This window comes from Zea mays, chromosome 6, assembly GCF_902167145.1.
Source record: "Zea mays cultivar B73 chromosome 6, Zm-B73-REFERENCE-NAM-5.0, whole genome shotgun sequence".
In the NCBI taxonomy this organism is placed as follows: domain Eukaryota; kingdom Viridiplantae; phylum Streptophyta; class Magnoliopsida; order Poales; family Poaceae; genus Zea; species Zea mays.
This window is the reverse complement of record NC_050101.1, coordinates 169,455,232-169,474,106: the sequence shown is the minus strand read 5'-3', so window position 1 is coordinate 169,474,106 and position 18,875 is coordinate 169,455,232. Positions and strand designations below refer to the sequence as shown.

At 46.4% G+C, this 18,875-nt stretch overlaps 1 protein-coding gene and 1 long non-coding RNA gene across 2 annotated transcripts; both read right to left on the bottom strand.

Moving 5' to 3' along the window:
- Window positions 1–3,163: 3,163 nt before the first annotated feature.
- Window positions 3,164–4,600, bottom strand: LOC103631200 (uncharacterized). Its single transcript, XR_002265976.2, has 4 exons — window positions 4,487–4,600; window positions 4,221–4,402; window positions 4,007–4,132; window positions 3,164–3,895 (listed from the first exon to the last, which is right to left on the bottom strand). It is a non-coding gene; the product is annotated as an uncharacterized lncRNA (long non-coding RNA).
- A 7,787-nt stretch (window positions 4,601–12,387) lies between these two features.
- On the bottom strand, window positions 12,388–18,438 carry LOC103630579 (F-box protein). The gene is made up of 2 exons (XM_008651626.4): window positions 16,926–18,438; window positions 12,388–12,826 (listed from the first exon to the last, which is right to left on the bottom strand). The coding sequence occupies exon 1, from the start codon at window positions 18,202–18,204 to the stop codon at window positions 16,966–16,968; it is 1,239 nt and encodes a 412-aa protein (XP_008649848.1). The 5' UTR covers window positions 18,205–18,438; the 3' UTR covers window positions 12,388–12,826; window positions 16,926–16,965.
- Window positions 18,439–18,875: the final 437 nt, after the last annotated feature.

Genomic DNA, 18,875 nt, shown 5'->3' with positions numbered 1-18,875 from the left:
GGTGATTTGTTTTACCGAGGTTCGGCCCTCGAAGGCCTAGTCCCCGTTGAGGAGTCCACTTAAGGACGGGTCTTTTTCAACCCTTTCCCTCTCTCCCGATCACACAAGGATCGGCGAGCTCTTCTTCTTCTCAAGGATCACTCTCGATCCCACAAGGACCACCACAATCTTTGGTGTCTCTTGCTAGCTTTTACAAGCCTCCAACACTTTGGAGGAAGTTCGAATGGGAGTCAAAAACTCCACGCGCAAATGAACACAAAGATGTAGAACACACTATCTCTCAATGAATCTCACAAGGCGCTAGGGCTAAACTCAATTGAGTAGCTCTCAATTGCTTGCTCTCTCTTTTGTGGCACTTGTGTTGGTTGTAGTGGACTAAATCTTGTGTATAGGATGGATCAATGAATATAGGTGGTTGGGAGGGCTTGAGTATGTCAACTAGATGACTTGGAATGTTGCTTGGACTCCCACACTTTGAAGTGGCCGGTTGGGGTGGTATTTATAGCCACCATCCAATTTTGTAGCCGTTGGAGAAGCTGCTGGCGATGGGCGCACCGGACAGTCCGGTGCACACCGGACATGTCCGGTGCCCAAGCCACGTCATCCTATCCGTTGAGATTGGAGCTGGTCGACCGTTGGAGGCTTTGTCCTCATGTGGCACCGGACAGTCCGGTGCACACCGGACAGTCCGGTGCCTCTCTGATCCTCTGCTCTGACTTCTGCCGCGTGTACTGTTCTGCACTGTTTCCTGTCAGAGTCGACCGTTGGGCGCAGATGACCGTTGCTCCGCTGGCACACCGGACAGTCCGGTGTACACCGGACAGTCCGGTGAATTTTAGCGGAGCAGTCTTCGTGAAATCCCGAGGCTGCCGAGTTCCTGAGGCCGCGTTCCGTTGGAGCACCGGACACTGTCCGGTGTACACCGGACAGTCCGGTGAATTATAGCGCGCCGGCCCCCAGACTTTCCCGAAGGTGGCGAGTTTGAGTCTGAGTTCCCTGGTGCACCGGACAGGTACTGTTCACTGTCCGGTGGCACACCGGACAGTCCGGTGCGCCAGACCAGGGGTGCCTTCGGTTGCCCCTTTGCTCCTTTTCTTTTGACTTTTGTCTTGTTCTTTTTATTGGTTTTATGTTGAATCTTTGGCACCTGTAGAACATATAATCTAGAGCAAACTAATTAGTCCAATTGTTTGTGTTGGACATTCAATCACCAAAATCATTTAGGAAAAGGTTTAAAGCCTATTTCCCTTTCAACCCCCATCAGCACAAAGCTGCAAAGGCCTGATGGGTGCAACTAAGTCAAGGATCGGTCCATTCAAGGGACGCGATCACGCCTCGCCTGAGCCCAGCCTCGGGCAAGGGCAGCCGACCCCGGAGGATCTACGTCTCGCCCGAGGACCCCCTCCAGCAATGGACACACCTTCGGCTCGCCCGAGGCCCAGTCTTCACCAAGAAGCAACCTTGGCCAAATCGCCACGCCAACCGACCAAATCGCAGGGGCATTTAATGCAAAGGTGGCCTAACACCTTTATCCTGACGCGCGCCCTCCAGTTGACAGAGCCGAAGTGACCGTAGTCACTTCGCCGCTCCACTGACCGGCCTCACAAGAGGACAACGCCGCCTACGCCGCTCCGACTGCTGTGCCACTCGACAGAGTGAGGCTGACAGCAGCCAAGTCCGGCCTCAGGCGCCATAGGAAACTCCGCTTCGCCCGACCCCAGGGCTCGGACTCGCGCTCAGCCCCGGAAGACGATGAACTCCGCTTCGCCCGACCCCAGGGCTCGGACTCGGGCTCAGCCCTGGAAGACGATGAACTCCGCTCCGCCCGACCCCAGGGCTCGGACTCGGGCTCAGCCCCGGAAGACGACGAACTTCGCTTCGCCCGACCCCAAGGCTCGGACTCGGGCTCAGCCTCGGAAGACGACGAACTCCGCTTCGCCCGACCCCAGGGCTCGGACTCGGGCTCAGCCCCGGAAGACGACGAACTCCGCTTCGCCCGACCCCAGGGCTCGGACTCAGCCCTGGCCTCAGTCGACGGTCTCCGCCTCGCCCGACCCAGGGGCTCAGACTCGACCTCGGCCTTGGAAGACAGACTCGACCTCGACCTCGGAGGAGCCTCCACCTCACCCAACCCAGGGCTTGGACCGACCACGTCACAGGAGGCGCCATCATTACCCTACCCCAAGCTGACTCAGGCTACGGGGAACAAGACCGGCGTCCCATCTGGCTCGCTCCGCTAAACAAGTAATGATGGCGCCCCACACGCTCCATGACGACGGCGGCTCTCAGCCCCCTTACGGAAGCAAGAAGACGTCAGCATGGACTCGACAGCCCTGACAGCTGTCCTTCCGCCAGGCTCCAGTGCTCCTCCGACGGCCACGACACCACACGAACCGGGTGCCAAAACCTCTCTGGCTGCCACGATGGCATGTACTTAGGGCGCTAGCTCTCCTCCGATAGACACGTTAGCACACTGCTACACCCCCCATTGTACACCTGGATCCTTTCCTTACGCCTATAAAAGGAAGGTCCAGGGCCCTCTTACAGAGGGTTGGCCGCGCGGAGAAGGACAGGACGACGCTCGCGCAGGGCCGCTCGCTCCCTCCCGCGTGGACGCTTGTAACCCCTACTGCAAGCGCACCCGACCTGGGCGCAGGACAAACACGAAGGCCGCGGGTTTCACCTCTCACGCATGTCTCCCTCCGGCTCCTCTTCCCCCCTTCGCGCTCCGTCTCGCGCCGACCCATCTGGGCTGGGGCACGCGACGATAATTTACTCGTCGGTCCAGGGACCCCCGGGGTTCGAAACGCCGACAAGACTTAGCATACATGTATGTGAAAAAATGCATAACACTGCGTTGTGTAATGCATAAGATGGTTAGCCTATGAACCATGACTGTACAAAAAATGAGCCTTTTTCCAGTATATAACGCTGATAATTGTATCATACACTTGAGACAAAACTAGAATAATGTATTGGCATAGAATGATGACTATTGTATCATAAGTGTATGAGCAAACATGCATAAGACCCGCAATAATTATATCGTAAACTTCGGACAAAACAGACATACTTCGAGGTTATTGATAGAACAATATTGTACAGGAATCTGGCCGAATCAAATGCAAGAAACACACATTACTATCAAACACATTTGGTACAATATTCCAGTTTAGAGGTTAGCTGATCCCCAAAGTTGTCATTGACATAAACTAAGAAACGTCTACGGTCTTTGCCCATATTATACACACATGACTGATCTGAAGTTTAGGGAACCATTGTATACAAAATTTATTACATGTCCAAACTAAACTACATCCTTTAGACCTTGAATCTTTGGATGTCTTCGAGCAGCGATAATGCTTTGTTCTTCGGGTGGAATGTGATATAATGCAGCGCAAGAGACCGTATCTCACTAGTGTTGCCCTGAACAACAAAAACATTGAGTTAGTTATACCTCTGTTCCATATGTTGCCTTGTGCCAACTATAGAAATAACTGGTAAATTTGTACATAGTGCTTCTATGTCTGACCGCAAAGATCCTTCGTCGCATTGATAAAATAGAATGTAACCCATAACATAAAACCCACAGTCATTGGATCCTGCTGCCATGTTAGGACAATTTGGGCACAAGTCAATTGTGAAGTTACCAAACTTGGAAAAAGCATGTCCTGGGCCGTACATGTTGTATTGCTTTGTTTAATCTACTCATAATAACCTTAGCCCATGGTAACTTTCTGCCACTTGAGCCCAAATGTGCAAAATGATAGTCCTTCCATGTAGTTCCACCAAGTGTTGGCCCATATGGGTTGGAATCTAAAATATGAATGCACTTCTTGACCTTGTTGACAACATACAATGTCCAATGCCCCCTGCTTACCATGGGGACCATGATCTGACCGTGTAAAAAAAGCATAAAATGAACAGTGTAAATTAGAAAAGCATAACAATGTGATATGTTCCATTTAAAAGAAAATATGTTTGGATTATGAAATACGATTGTTACCGCTTTGCATTGGTCCAATTCATCTGTCTCAGGCAATGAATTGTCTAGAAGTGTGTGTAGTACAGATTCATCAAAAGGTTGAGGGTTGCGACTGTGTCGTTCCTGTTCCTCAAAGTTGAGTAGTGACTGCAATAAACGATATAAATGGAGTGAGTGTACTTGGGTTCATCTAATTTGTATATGAATATGGTGTATGTAAGTTACGATAATTTACCCCAACATTAACATCAAGAATCAAACTGTTCGAACTCATGGAAGTCTGCTGATTTTTTTGCATCATCAATAACACATTGGATGAAACACTGCATGAATACATTGTCGAGACACTTCCCATCGGCAAAAGATTCATATATATCAGAACATGTCGCTGAATATTCACCATAATCTATTATGGTCCTGGGGAATTTTTTATATCGATTAGAGAGGTCGCGTAAAACTACCAGCATATAAACAGATTTTGATTTAGTATGTACTTTGTACCTGCCGGTGTCAGATTGCAGACCACACAAATATTCGCGTAGAGCTAACACAGTTTGCATCTCCGAATCAAGAGAAGCCTGGCCAACCTGTGGAGTGTTTGTAGCTGGATCGGTTTCAACAGAAACCTAAAAATATATATGAAAATATACATAAAAATCTGTGAACAATTTTGACAACTATAAAGAAAATGAAAATTACTGAGCTGACATAAAGTGGAATAAACGTATGTTGAATCAAGTGTCATAAACTGGCATAAAATTAATGAGCTGACATTACTGATACAAATCAAGAGACAGAAATATTCTTGCAAACTGCATAAATGTATGTGTAATTTATCATAGGCAGCTAACAGTTATGTAAAAACTGAATGCACATCTACTTAGCATACATGTATGTGCAAATATGCATAACAGTGATTTGTATGAATGCATAACCTATTTAAACTGTGAAGCATGGTTGTACAAAATCTGTGAACAGTTTTGACAACTACAAAGAAAATGTAAATTACTGAGCTGACATGTTCAGATAGAGTCTGATCAAAGCATGGACCACTGTCGGGCAAGTCTGTTTCTGCCGCTTGTTGTACGCCGCCAGTAGACTAACAATCATGGTATAAATGGATTACAAATTTAGTAAACTGCTAATAATAATATAGAAAAACCACGAGGGGGTTTACTCATACCTTGATTTGCGGAGTCGCATCAAATATCGGCGCATCAGGATCCATATGTGGTGTTGCTTTAGGAGTGACGTTTGTATTGGTCGGCATGTTTTTGCCACCGTCACCATGTTTACCCTAAAAAATTGTAATGGTTATATGCCATTTAAAGAAAACGATGAATACAACCCTAGAATGAAAAAATACAATTAATAAGAAAAACATTACCACTGTGGTTGTAGGTGTTTTGTTCTGTTTCGTTATATTTGTATGAACCAGTGGATCAATATCAGCTTCATCGGAGCAACTTTCTAATAGTACACGAATATGCTATTGCCTTAACAGTAATTCATGTACCTGTGTGTCTGTAAACTGCGTATCCTGCTGAGAAACTGGAGTAGACATATCAGGTACTGTTGGGGGGGCCAGACACGTACATCCTTCTGTACGTGTCATGTAAACAAAAAAACATTGTTTAAAATAATGACATCAAAACGATATCGACAAATGATTGCATAACTTTTTATATTGACGTAAAGACATTAAACTGACTAACTAGCTGTCTGGGGAAGAATATCATCTGATTTTGAAGTTGTTTTCTGCACATCATAACCATCTTCGTTGTCCCCCGCCTCAGCACGGAGGACCTCATCAATTAACTCGCCAAAAACATCAGATAGATTGTATTGTTTCTCAACAATCTGCTGAAGAGTCTGTTTAATAACTAAACACGCCTTACCAACCTCCGTATCAAAATGTGACAGCTTCTCTATGAAACCCAGGCGGTGGCGGGATGGAAGCTGATTCAGCTTGCTTGATATCAAATCCCTGATGAGCGGGAGTTCGATGTGAATTGAGTGCTGTCCAGATGGGTCAGGACGAGGTACATCAAAAGTGTTGGTCATGGTCTTATGCTGTTGTAAATTGAAAAATATTAAGTAAATATATAGCATATCACTGAATATTATGTTGAAATTCTATGACAAAAAATATATAAATAGAATCATGCCTTGAATTGTGCTTCAACGGGTGGTACAGCTGTGTAGCAGGTCTCTGAGGAGCTTCGGAACTAAAAAAGGCGTGAAAGATGGAGTAAAACTTATACAAACATATTAAATTGATAAATGAGATTCATATGTTTAATGAAAAATGCAAAAAAGCATCACAAATATGCTTACAAACGGGCATAAAGGTATGTGAACGTTATCATATGCATGTAAAAAATGATTGACACATAAAAAAATACCGAACAATGTCCAAATGCTTCTTCTCCTTTGCGTATCTTGCCCTTGTCAGCTCTTGTCAGGGCTTGAATAATATTCCTATCAAAGTATTTGATTCGTGGTGTTCCACGTTTGTTCTGGGTGCCGCTGAGTCATGAAGATGATCCAAATAATACAGCTGCAAAAATCATAACATGAGTCATTATGAGACATAACAAAAGCATAATCTACGTGTATATGGATTTTGCATACAAGATTATGGGTACATATAACAGACAAAAAAGGATAGGCTTACAAGAATAACGATGGAACATCCATAGATGGTTGTAGAAACGTTCGTAACGCTCCTAGTATGCCACTTCTTGGCAGCTTGGCATAAATCATTGAAAATAAGCTGGCACCAGTCCATCTGGTGGAAACGATCCATCTCCTCGGTTAAAAGAACCTCATGGTTGGTTATTCCCTAGCTGGCAGTAGGGAACAACAACCTATTGAACAATATCAAGAAAAAGCATCTGATGCTTAAATCATCGTCAGACCCTTTCCTCAGACGATCTTGAAGAGCTGTAACCCCAAAATCTTCTTTCGATAGACCAAGTTCAGCTCTTAAATTGTTGGCAGCAACAGCTTCATCAATGCCCAATGCGGTTCCTCCACCAGCATTCGGTAACCCCAAAATTAGGTGCACCGTATCCTTTGTAATTTTTAGCTCCTTCCCTGGGCCGGCTCGAATTGTCATGTCATTGTGGTCGAGCTTTTCCATCAGCCAAGCTAAATGTGATCTGCTGCCGAGTGCGTCCAGTCTCATATCAAGAATACTGGAAAATCCCCTCCGTGCAATTGCTTGGCGCTGTCTGTCATTTAATATCTGGATGCTTACTAATACATCTTGGGGGTTGCATCTGACGTTAAGCCTCTGCTGAAAAAAAAGTATACAATGAATATCGTAAACATTTACATCTGCATAATCGCAACTCAATGTTTAACTCAAACATCAACACAACATGATTTCACACATAAAATGATATATTGCCATAGACCATAAATCTCTAACCTGTCGGGGGGGGCACTACTTTCCTCCGCTTTGTGACTACCTTCTTCAAAACTTTCCCAGGACTGTCGTCCAAGTTACGCTTCTTGGATAATGGCATAAAGTCATCATCCTCATCAGCAGCCTACCTTGTTTCGGGTCTAACAGTCTCCACCGGAACACGAGGTATGTCAACGCTGAAGCACTCTTGAGTAGACTGGATTATAATCCGTTTTGGATTAGAAGGAGGTTGGTCTATGTTCTTCATGTCTGATGTTCCTGCCAAATGAAACAACACATATACATAAAATACGTAAAGGATAAAAAAAAAGATAAGCGCAAGTCAATCCAGTTCAGTTCATGACCATGCATTCCATTAGATCCCAACATATCATGCAGCATCACTACTAAATTGTAAATTGCATAATTCTATCAACAAAGCAGCATAACACAATATTGTAAATTGCATAAACGTGTGAGACTAAATGGATCAAAAAAAATCTGCTCATATGCGACATCCAATTAATGTATAACCTGGTTATTTCGTGTGAGCTGACCCAAATTGAACAACAAGATGTTTATGGCATAATATATTGATGTATGTATCATACTTCTGTCAACAAAGCAGCATAAACAGAGTATTGTAAACTGCATAAACGTGTGATGGATTGCATAGTATACATTTGTGTCTCCGTTTAACTATAAGTTTATAATGAATTGGTTTTTGATAAAACAAGCAATTGGCAAAATAATAAGGTGAAATCTATTTACGATTCAGATTGTAAGAGTTAAAGGTTGATGACTTACCGGAGTGTGGATGGGCCTGGAGGACGGCTGAATTCGAGACACCTCTGCAGGGGACAACCCAAGGCGACGCGCGACTGTGTCAAATGCGTAGGGGACTCGACGTTGGGGACGGAGCTCGCGACGGCGTAGGGGACTCGGCGTTCGGCCGCCGCGGTGGAGAAGATCGAGGTCTCGGTCTCTGCCGAGTAGAAGAACGAAGGGGCGGCACAACCGCCTCCGCGATTCCGGGTCCCTTCCCGGAGACGAAGAACAAGGCCACGGCGTGTATGCGGCGGAGAAGGCGAGTCCAGGTCTCTGCGGTGGTGAAGGAGAATGCGACAGCGGTGGAACGACGGGGGGAGAATCTTAATGCTCACGGCGGGCGCGGTGGACAAGAAGCTCACGGCGGCGATTAGTCTAGGGTTCGACGAGCGCGGAGGAGAAGCAGCATACGGCGGCGGATTTGGCTAGGGTTCGGCCGCCGCGAGAGTTACGGGAGAGATGAGCTGAAAAAAATGAGAGCTCGGTTCCTTGATTCGTGGGCCCGGATGTCGCGAGACATGCGCACACCAAAAGAGTGTAAATCGTAACAAGATTGAGCATAACGCGTAGTTATAATTGACGTAACTAGGTACTACAGTCAGCCAAAAAAGCGTGCGCGCCGGTCAGCGCACCTGGTCGGGGCTTCCATTGGTCGGGGCTTCCATTAGTTAGAGAGAGTCCAGGACTCTAAATACTATATATATATATATATATATATATATATATATATATATATATATATATATATATATATATATTCAAACTAGACATATAATTTGTCTAAAATGAATGACTAATCTGATGTGGATCCGTGAGATCCAACCCACAATCCATTTTTTGTCAATATAGCGTGTGATCAATTGCACCTTGCCATGCTTAAGTGCATTTAGTATGCATGCACAATAAGGAGCTCATGTATGGTGGGCACGCCACCATGAAACGAAACTTAGGGCACATATAATTTAGATATTATGATGTACTTTTCTAAACACTAGATACATTTAAAAAACTTGTTCGTACAAATCATTGTATTTAAGCATTGTATATTATTCATTAGAAATCCTCAAGATACCGATCATTTATGCGGGGTTGTATGTGTGAAACTGTATCTTAGACTTGCAAAACCGTGTTAGATATATTCATACATCAAAATATGTCTCGTATGTTTCGTATCTCTTTAAATACCCTTAAGATATATGTCATTTACGTGTGCATGCAACGACATGTGTATGGAATAGAATTGAAAAAAAATGATATAATATATGATAGTTGATATAGGTTTGAGATATAAAGTAAATATGAATGTGAAGAATTATAGTATAAGGTAAAGAATTTAATTAACAAAGATAGAATATTTCTTTTAAAACAGAAATTTAGAGTTATAGTGGAGCTGTCAGCTTATACGAGCAAGTGGTTAATATAATGGGCTCGCAGATCGGACCCGCGGCTGTTGGCATGGCTGCTCTACGCCGCTCGCGCTCGCCGCTCGGGCCTGTGGAATACAAAATTGATTTCTGATACGTTGTCAGTGAGGCCGGGGACGGACGTTGTCAGTCACTCAGTTGACAGTCATACTGATGCGATGCGGTGAATCCGAATCCGGCTGTTGGCAAGTGTTTTCGGCGTGGGATGACTACTGCATGTATGCATGTGGCCGCAGCCCGTACGCAATGGAGAGTAACGACTAGTATGCAATTAGATACTAAGCGTGCAAATAGACTTTTTTTATCTGTTAGATTTAAATCTAACGATAGATATAATTATGGCATGTTAGGGTTTTTTAAAGCTACGTCAAGTGGTGGTCGAAGGATTTAAGTGCTAAATATAACATACCGTTGGATCTATATCTAATGGAGTAAAATATCTGTTTGCATGCTTTCACCTACTCAGTGACGGACCCAGCTGCTATGGTTAGAGTGTGCCAGAAAAAATATATAAAAAAAATAGGGATCAACAAGACTCAAACCTTGAAAACCAAGTTCAAGATATAGCACTTACACCAATATGCTAACTACTCTTAATCTTAGGTTGTGTCGTGGATCATATAGACCACCCGCTGGGTCCGCCCCTGCACCTACTATATGCTTGCATATTAGTCGTCATCTGTTGTACTATATGTCGCCTTTTAATACAGCATAATGTAGATCAGTGGTGAATTTGTCTCGCTTAATTCTATTCTCTACTACCGGTTGTTGTTTTCAAACACCATTCCCCAAAATGTGTGGATGGAACTATACAACCAACAAAACATGATTTTGAACCAACTCATGCCATGCCATACCCTACAGCCATCCAAACAAAAACCATGTACGTACGTACGTACGTCAGGTAGCCAAACAGTTAACCTGTACCCGTCAATCGTTTTCTCAACCTGGATGTCATCCTTTTTAGGACATGTACAAATTTATTTAATATGCGATCTTTTGTAAGGTCTCTAAGGAGTTAAATGCAAAAAATACGATTCTCATTATGCATATATCTTTTAGCTGCATTTATTATCAAAGTCTTAAAGTTATATCATACAGCCTCTTAACCGTATCTTGTATTTTGAAAACCGAATCAAAATGTCAGACTCGTACATGCCCTAATCTCTTTCCATCCAGGTGGCACGTCCCACTCATCTCTGTACGCCCAATCAGCACTGCTCGTATTTCGTAACACGTGCTTCATCTTTCACAACACTGTCTGTATTTTGCAACACGTGTTCATCATCATTAGCTTCGAAACCGCGTCTCCAAGCCAGAACCATGTATGAGATTTTAGGTGCCATAGCCGAAATCTTATATAAAAGCATTTAACCTAGTATATGCAATAAATATATATATGTGCATGTATATAATTACAATCACATATTTCCATGGGCCAAAAAACAAACATAATTAGCTAGCTCTTGCACATGTTATACACGCACACTTGTCTCGATCATTGACTGTGTGTTCCAATGTTTACATGACTGTCTAGTTCTTTGGCGACGTGGCAGCGACACCGTAACAGGAATTAGGTGTTTGAATGTATTATGTTCTGAATCCTGATTTAGAACATGACTTACATGAATAGGTCAGCAGCCACTTCTGGCTTATATTATATGAGCAAGATAGCAAAGATTAAGTTGCCCAATTACATAAGCGAGGTAGCAGGTGGTAGCATTAGACGGACCAACCAAACGGACATTATTTAGACTGATTAAATAACTAAGTATTATATTTAATTATATAGGCTCTGGACGGCCGCCCACCTCGCCGTCATGTCCGGCCCTGCTCCAAGCGGGGGCATTCTTTCACTTGTGCTCGTGCTGTCGTGCACAACAGAGAGCTCCGAGATGAACGACCCTATTTAAATATACTAGAGTTAATAATTAGTTGACTAAAAAATTGCTAGTAAATCTAACTAAGTATTTGTCAATTTTAACTAATGGTTTGTTTGGATCCTTGTGGCAAACACATTGCCGACCAATTTTAGCACCTTAACCTTCAAACAAGTCGGCTAACAAAGTAGCTAATTATTGTTAGCTGGAGGGCTAGCAAACTGTTTGCTCATTAGTCATTTCACTTTGTTAATAAGTGCTAATAGATCAGTAAAGAGAAAAAGACGTATATTAGCCAAATCTCAAAACATAACCTGACTAATTTTTGCTAGCTAGTTATTGAGGACTAATTATTACCCACTCGCAAACAATACATCAGAAGGATCTAAATAAGGTAGGTTGCGCAAGAAAAGCTGGGTGGGTGGGGTGGGGGGGGGGGGCATAGAGCTAGCTAGTGAATAGGGCGCCAAGACCACCATTTCTTAAAAAAACGAACGAGTCAAGTTACCCAGTTTCTAAGGTGCAGATCAACCGGCCTGTGGCTTGGATCAATCAACATGAATCGGTTCTCGCTCGTTTTCCACATGGATCTCCCTGGCCATTGCTTCTCTCGTTTCTCCACATGAATCTGCAGCCAGCTATCACCTAGCTGCAGGAAAGATACTCATTTCTCCACGTTCATCATCCATGATCCGTCCATTCATCTGCGTGCGCAACTTATGTGTGAACCTAATCTGAACTTCACTTTCTGATAACATCGCAAAAATTGGCGCAGCATTATCGATCCTGTCCGCGTAACGTACTCTTTCGGACAGCTTCACCAACGTCAGATTCATCATACAGGGCTGAATCACATCATACAGGGCTACAACATTTCCAGATTCACGGGGGAAAGGAAGCAACATTCCCAAACTCTGTTTGAAGTGCTAGTAACAATTTTATAGCTTCCACTAATGCCAAATCTACGGGTCCAATCTTGACACACATTGATGTACAGAGCGCATTGCATGTTATTCTGCAAACAAGCGGCACAATGCCACAATCCAAAAGTAGAAATTACATAAAGTTAGTACCTTGATGTGGATACATATATATAAAAAAAACTATCTATGCCACATCTGATCTCAGAGAACACAATCAACTCGGCCATGGTTTTGCCTTTCGACTCCAGCATCATAAGTTAACAAAATTTCTGTTTTGATTCCATCCATGTTCTTGCTGATAGCGTACAATAGCGCATACTTGCCACGTCCGAAGTAGGTGCATGAAAGGCATCCACAACATTAGTTATAACATCCTGGCAAAATGAAAAATAAGAAGATTTAAGTAGCAGGTCAGAAGTGTTAATCTCACGTTAATGGCTTCCGGAATTGAATACTGCTTGCTAAAAACTCCACTTCAAACATAATGACTACTTACGTTGTTGGAACAATTGTTGACCACGACTAAATCCAATAAACATAATGGAAACATCCATTCTTGCCTTTTATTGGCTTATGCCATGCATATGTTTGCGAGTTAACATAGTGTCGGCGTTTCGAGACCGGGGGTCCCTGGGTCGACGAGTGAAATGTCGCCGCGTGCCCCAGCCCAGATGGGTCGGCGCGAGACGGAGCGCGAAGGGGGGAAAAAGGCGGCCGGAGCGAGAGAGAGGCGGAAATCCCGCGGCCTTCGTGTTTGTCCCGCGCCCAGGTCGGGTGCGCTTGCAGTAGGGGGTTACAAGCGTCCACGCGGGAGGGGAGCGAGCGGCCTCACGCGAGCGCCTGTCCCGTCCTCTTCCCCGCGCGGCCAACCCTCTGTAAGAGGGCCCTGGTGCTTCCTTTTATAGGCGTAAGGAGAGGATCCAGGTGTACAATGGGGGGTGTAGCAGAGTGCTAACGTGTCTAGCGGAGGAGAGCTAGCGCCCTAAGTACATGCCATCGTGGCAGCCGGGGAGGTTTTGGCACCCGGTTCGTGTGGTGTCGTGGCCGTCGGAGGAGCGCTGGAGCCTGAGGGAAGGACAACAGTCGGAGCTGTCGAGTCCTTGCTGACGTCCTCTTGCTTCCGTAAGGGGGCTAAGAGCCGCCGTCGTCATAGAGTGTGCCATAGAGTGTGCGGGGCGCCATCATTGCTTGCCTGGCGGAGCGAGCCGGATGGGACGCCAGTCTTGTTTCCCGTAGCCTGAGTCAGCTTGGGGTAGGGTAATGATGGCGCCTCCTGTTGACGTGGTCGGTCCGTGCCCTAGGTTGGGCGATGTGGAGGCTCCTCCGAGGTCGAGGTCGAGTCTGTCTTCCGACGCCGAGGTCGAGTCCGAGCCCCTGGGTCGGGCGAGGTGGAGACCGTCGGCTGAGGCCAGGGCTGAGTCCGAGCCCTGGGGTCGGGCGAAACGGAGTTCGCCGTCTTCCGGGGCTGAGCCCGAGTCCGAGCCCTGGGTCGGGCGGAGCGGAGTTCGCCGTCTTCCGGGGCTGAGCCCGAGTCCGAGCCCTGGGTCGGGCGAAGCGGAGTTCGCCGTCTTCCGGGGCTGAGCCCGAGTCTGATCCCTGGGTCGGGCGGAGCAGAGTTCGCCGTCTTCCGGGGCTGAGCCCGAGTCCGAGCCCTGGGTCGGGCGAAGCGGAGTTTCCTATGGTGCCTGAGGCCGGGCCTGCCTGCCTGTCAGCCTCACTCTGTCGAGTGGCACAGCAGTTGGAGCGGCGCAGGCGGCGTTGTCCTTCTGTCAGGCCGGTCAGTGGAGCGGCGAAGTGACTGCGGCCACTTCGGCTCTGTCGACTGAAGGGCGCGCGTCAGGATAAAGGTGTCAGGCCACCTTTGCATTAAATGCCCCTGCGATTTGGTCGGTTAGCGTGGCGATTTGGCCAGGGTTGCTTCTTGGCGAAGACTGGGCCTCGGGCGAGCCGGAAGTATGTTCGTCGCTGGAGGGGGGCCTCGGGCGAGACGTAGATCCTCCGGGGTCGGCTGCCCTTGCCCGAGGCTGGGCTCGGGCGAGGCGTGATCGAGTCCCTCGAATGGACAGATCCCTGACTTAGTCGCACCCATCAGGCCTTTGCAGCTTTGTGCTGATGGGGGTTACCAGCTGAGAATTAGGAGTCTTGAGGGTACCCCTAATTATGGTCCCCGACACATAGCAATGAATAAACATAAAAAACTATAAGATCAACTTGGGATAAAACTGATGAGGGCTCCAAAGTTTGCTAGGACTATTGAAGTAACGGTAGGCCCTCCCTAACCTCTCCATTGCAAAGAAAATTTCCCATCACTACGACACAAAATAGGTCTAGGAGAAAATCAAATGAAGTTTGGTGAGTAACCAATGAGAACTACGTCATGGGGCAAAGGGTTTCTCAAATTGATTAGGAAGATCTGTAGAAAGTAGTTAATCATTTAATTACAACAAGATTATGTAGACTACTGGGCCAATTGGACCATACTGAACATCCACATGATGGAAAGAGATCGAAACACTATATCCTTTCCAAAGCTGATTTGAATTTCACAAGATTCAAATGTCTTCAAAATTTTCCTTGTTCCTTACCAGGATTTTTAAAAAAATCGACCAGCGGGGTAAGACAACCCGCAAGTATTATATTAAGAAGAAAACCTTCTCATGCAGATCGAGAAAACCCTCGAACCTCTTCCGCACCCATACACAGCGGCATCATAGGCTCGTAGCCCATGTGAGAACGGCAACGACCGGAGCCACCCTTAGACCTATGCTTTGGCGTGCGACAGATGAGGGAAGCCCCCAGATATTATATAAAGTAGACCTTTTCACGTAGGTCGAGAAAACCCTCAAACCTCTGTCGCACCCATACACATCGACATCGTAGCCTATGTGAGAATGACCACGACCCGGGCCAGACCTTAGGCCTATGCTTTGGCATGCGACAAATGAGGAAAAATTTAAACCACAGTCTGAAATTTGCTCCCACGAGGAATCAAACTCAAGACATGAGGAGTGCTACTCAGACAACCTAACCAACTCAACTAGAGGCCCTTTCGCCCTTACCTAAATTTTGAAACCAGTAATGGTATGGCAATCCTTGAAGGGTCGTGCTATACAACACTTATCAGTTAACAGTTATAATCATGTGTATGTGTAAACACAGCTGAATTCCACGTATTAGTCAAGCGAGTGTGACAGTTCAACCCAACAGACCAATCCAAAGTCCAAACACAGTCACATGCTTCTGTAGCAACTATTAATGGATTTGAGGAAGTAATTAAATGTAGTCCGCTACACCTGTTTCCTTCTCGATGAGCGCAATGTTACTCTTATACCAAAAGAAAGAAAGAAAAAAGAATCATTGACTCATTGTCAATTATAGAGTTATCTAAGATTAGTCACTTCTGGACTAATGGCTAGGGCATCCAAGTGTTCGCTATGATTATGTTGGGATGAGGTATAATGGTGCATTCTCAAAGCTTGGAGCCTTGGAAGGCTTTGAAAAGAGGACTCACAATGATGAAGTGGAGTTCACTATGATTCTGTTGGGATGAGGTATAATGGTGCATTCTCAAAGCTTGGAGCCTTGGAAGGCTTTGAAAAGAGGACTCACAATGATGAAGTGGCGTTGCACAGCAATAACCAATCAAGACATGTCGGATGTGTAAAAAAAGAGTAAGCAGAATACTATACTTAGCAGTCGTAGCCAGTACAGTGGCAGAACGAGGAACAGAGTAATACAAGTAACCAACATGAAGTTGTAGAAGTCTATACTCTGAAAAAAAACTTACTATGGAACAGAATCAAAACACCAAGAAAGGCAAAGATCCCTTTTGGCTAAACAAGGTTTGGTTTGCGGTGAGATAACAACAAATACAGGCACTCCAGCATTTGGATATGGCGAGGTCAATGAGCAGGGTATTAGCACAAAGCTACCAACGAAGCAAAAAAATGTCATAAGGAGCCAGTGTTTTGAGGAATTGTGCAAACTAGCTAGTCACGTCTTTTCGTTTTGCAGCCCAGGTCCCTCTGTCCTCTGTGCTTTTGTTTTGCTATATGGCCTCTACAATAAGCTTCAATCCACCATACAGCGGCTGATGTGTGGGCAAAAAAAATTTGGAAACACCAAATAGCACTTGGAATCAACATGGGTGCAGGGTGCCCAGCTCGGCCAAAAAAAAAAGAACATAGGTTTCCACCTAATACTGGTCCTGACTGCCCAAAACTTAGTTCCACCTAATGAACTAAAAGTCTAAAACAGAAATTTGTGTACTTCTAAGATGCAACACAAGCCAAAGTCAAATTCGGCACATAAATTCAACCAAGATATTTTGACTCGTGCTGTTTAGTGTTTAGAAAAATGTGTGTCGAGGTGACCTAGTTGTATTCATTTCAGTATTTCACAATTATGCAAGAATACTAAAACTCGATCTACCAAACAGAAATTACAAACAAAAATCAGACAACTATTGTGTACCTCTCACATCTGAAGCTTCCAAAATGCCATCTCCCATAGATTAGAATGAATTCATCTCAAGGCTGTAGGTCCTTCGCTTGAGAAGCATCTTCGCCGCTGTTCTATATGGCTCCTCGAATGCATCCAACACCCAGGCTGCATCAGCAGTTTCATTCCAAACTGTGTCCCCTGTTCCTTCCTCACTTGGCTTGATGGCCACCAGCGTTGCACCATTCAGCAACAACCCCCCAGGCAGCTCAATACATGGTGCATACCACAGCCACATGCAAAGCTCTGGCATGAGCGTCCGGTGTGAGCCCCTAGATGTTGACACCGGTCTCACCCTCAGCTCCTGCAGTTGGCACTTGTCCATGGTGAGCACTCCCTGACCATCAGCATCTGTCAGGTCCAATGTCTCGAGCGTCATGTGATCAGCAATGATCGGCTGCAGCAAGTAATGCCTCGCGGCGGCCGCAATCAATGAGCTGATTGACCAAACCACTCGCAGCTTAAACCCCCCATTTGTGTAGAACGACTCAGGGATGCTTCCTGAATCGTCACATTCATCAGGCTCGGTGTGGCCACTGTCATCAGAGGGAGCGGCGCTCGGACTATCTGAGCCAGCTGAGGAGGGGGAGGGCGACGGCGAGGCTGAGGATGCTCCAAGGATGACGCAGCTGCCCAGTGTGGACCCGAAGTCAGCCTTCCACTTGAGCATCACGCCATCGTCCATGCCGAGCTCGCCCGCTGGGAGCTCGATGCGAAGGTGGCGGAGCTCCTTGAAGGAACGGAGCACCTCCGATGGCGAGTGGTGCGACACGTCCCCAGCAGGCAGTGGCGAGGAGGAGGACGACGACGACGATAGCGACGAAGCGGCGGATGCCGGAAAGCCGGAGGCGGAGTTGGCGGGTGAGAGGATCTGACCAAGCGCCTGGATGGGCTTCACGATGCCGCCGAGCACGATGCGCGCAATCTGTGAGAAGACCCCGCGGGCGCGCACGGACGCCGTAGGAGAGGACGGCGTTGACGAGGAGGACGAGGAGGAGGGGGGCTCGTCGGGGATAACGCAGTCGACGCGGACGAGGACGGAGTCGACGAGGGGCACGAGCTCGTGGAAGCGGCGGGAGACGAGGGAGCAGCGGCCGAGCGCCTTGACGTCGCCGATGCGGTTGAAGATGACGAGGAGGAGCGCGTCCGGGAGGCGGTCGAATTGGTCGTCGCCAGCGGCCCCCGAGAGCCAGCGCTCGTCGCCGCCGAGGTCGCACCGCCAGCGGCGGGATCCCACGGGATCTTCGGACATCGGCGGCGGCGGGGCAGACCGGATCTGAAGGGGGGAATGCAGGGAGGGAGGCGTGGGAGACGTGGGCACGCGCCGAGGAGCGCACAGAGTGAGCCAGGAGGAGAGACAGAGAGAGAAGGAGAGGTGGTGGGCTCGCACTCTTGTTTTTTTTTTCGCCGTTTCGGCAGACGGCAGGGATGATGCTGGCAAGGCCCCCCCTGACCTTTCTAAAAATTACACCGTAGGGAGAAACTTAACACTAATGGCCAGCCACATGGTTTAAATTGCCAACACCCAACAACCATGGACCAGCAATTTCCCCATACGAAATGCACCGATTATACCGGGATTTCACTTAAAATGCAAAGATGAAGCAGTAACAACTAATCTCTGGAAAACTAGCACCGGTGAGAAATAACAATAGCATGAAAGTGGTCATTCAATTTAAAGAAAGAACAAAACCAACCAACATTATTTTATTAAGCAACAACTAACTTTGTTTGGAACCTCGATTTTTTGGGGTAACCGACGCCAATTATAAAGGGAGTAAAAATGTGTTGCAGGATGAAAACGGAAATGATAATTTTCAAATATCGGGAATCATTTTTGAATTTTTACCGAAATTTAGGTCTAAACGGAAACAGTTACCGAAAATACGGAAATGGAATCGGTAGAAAAAAAACCGGAATCGA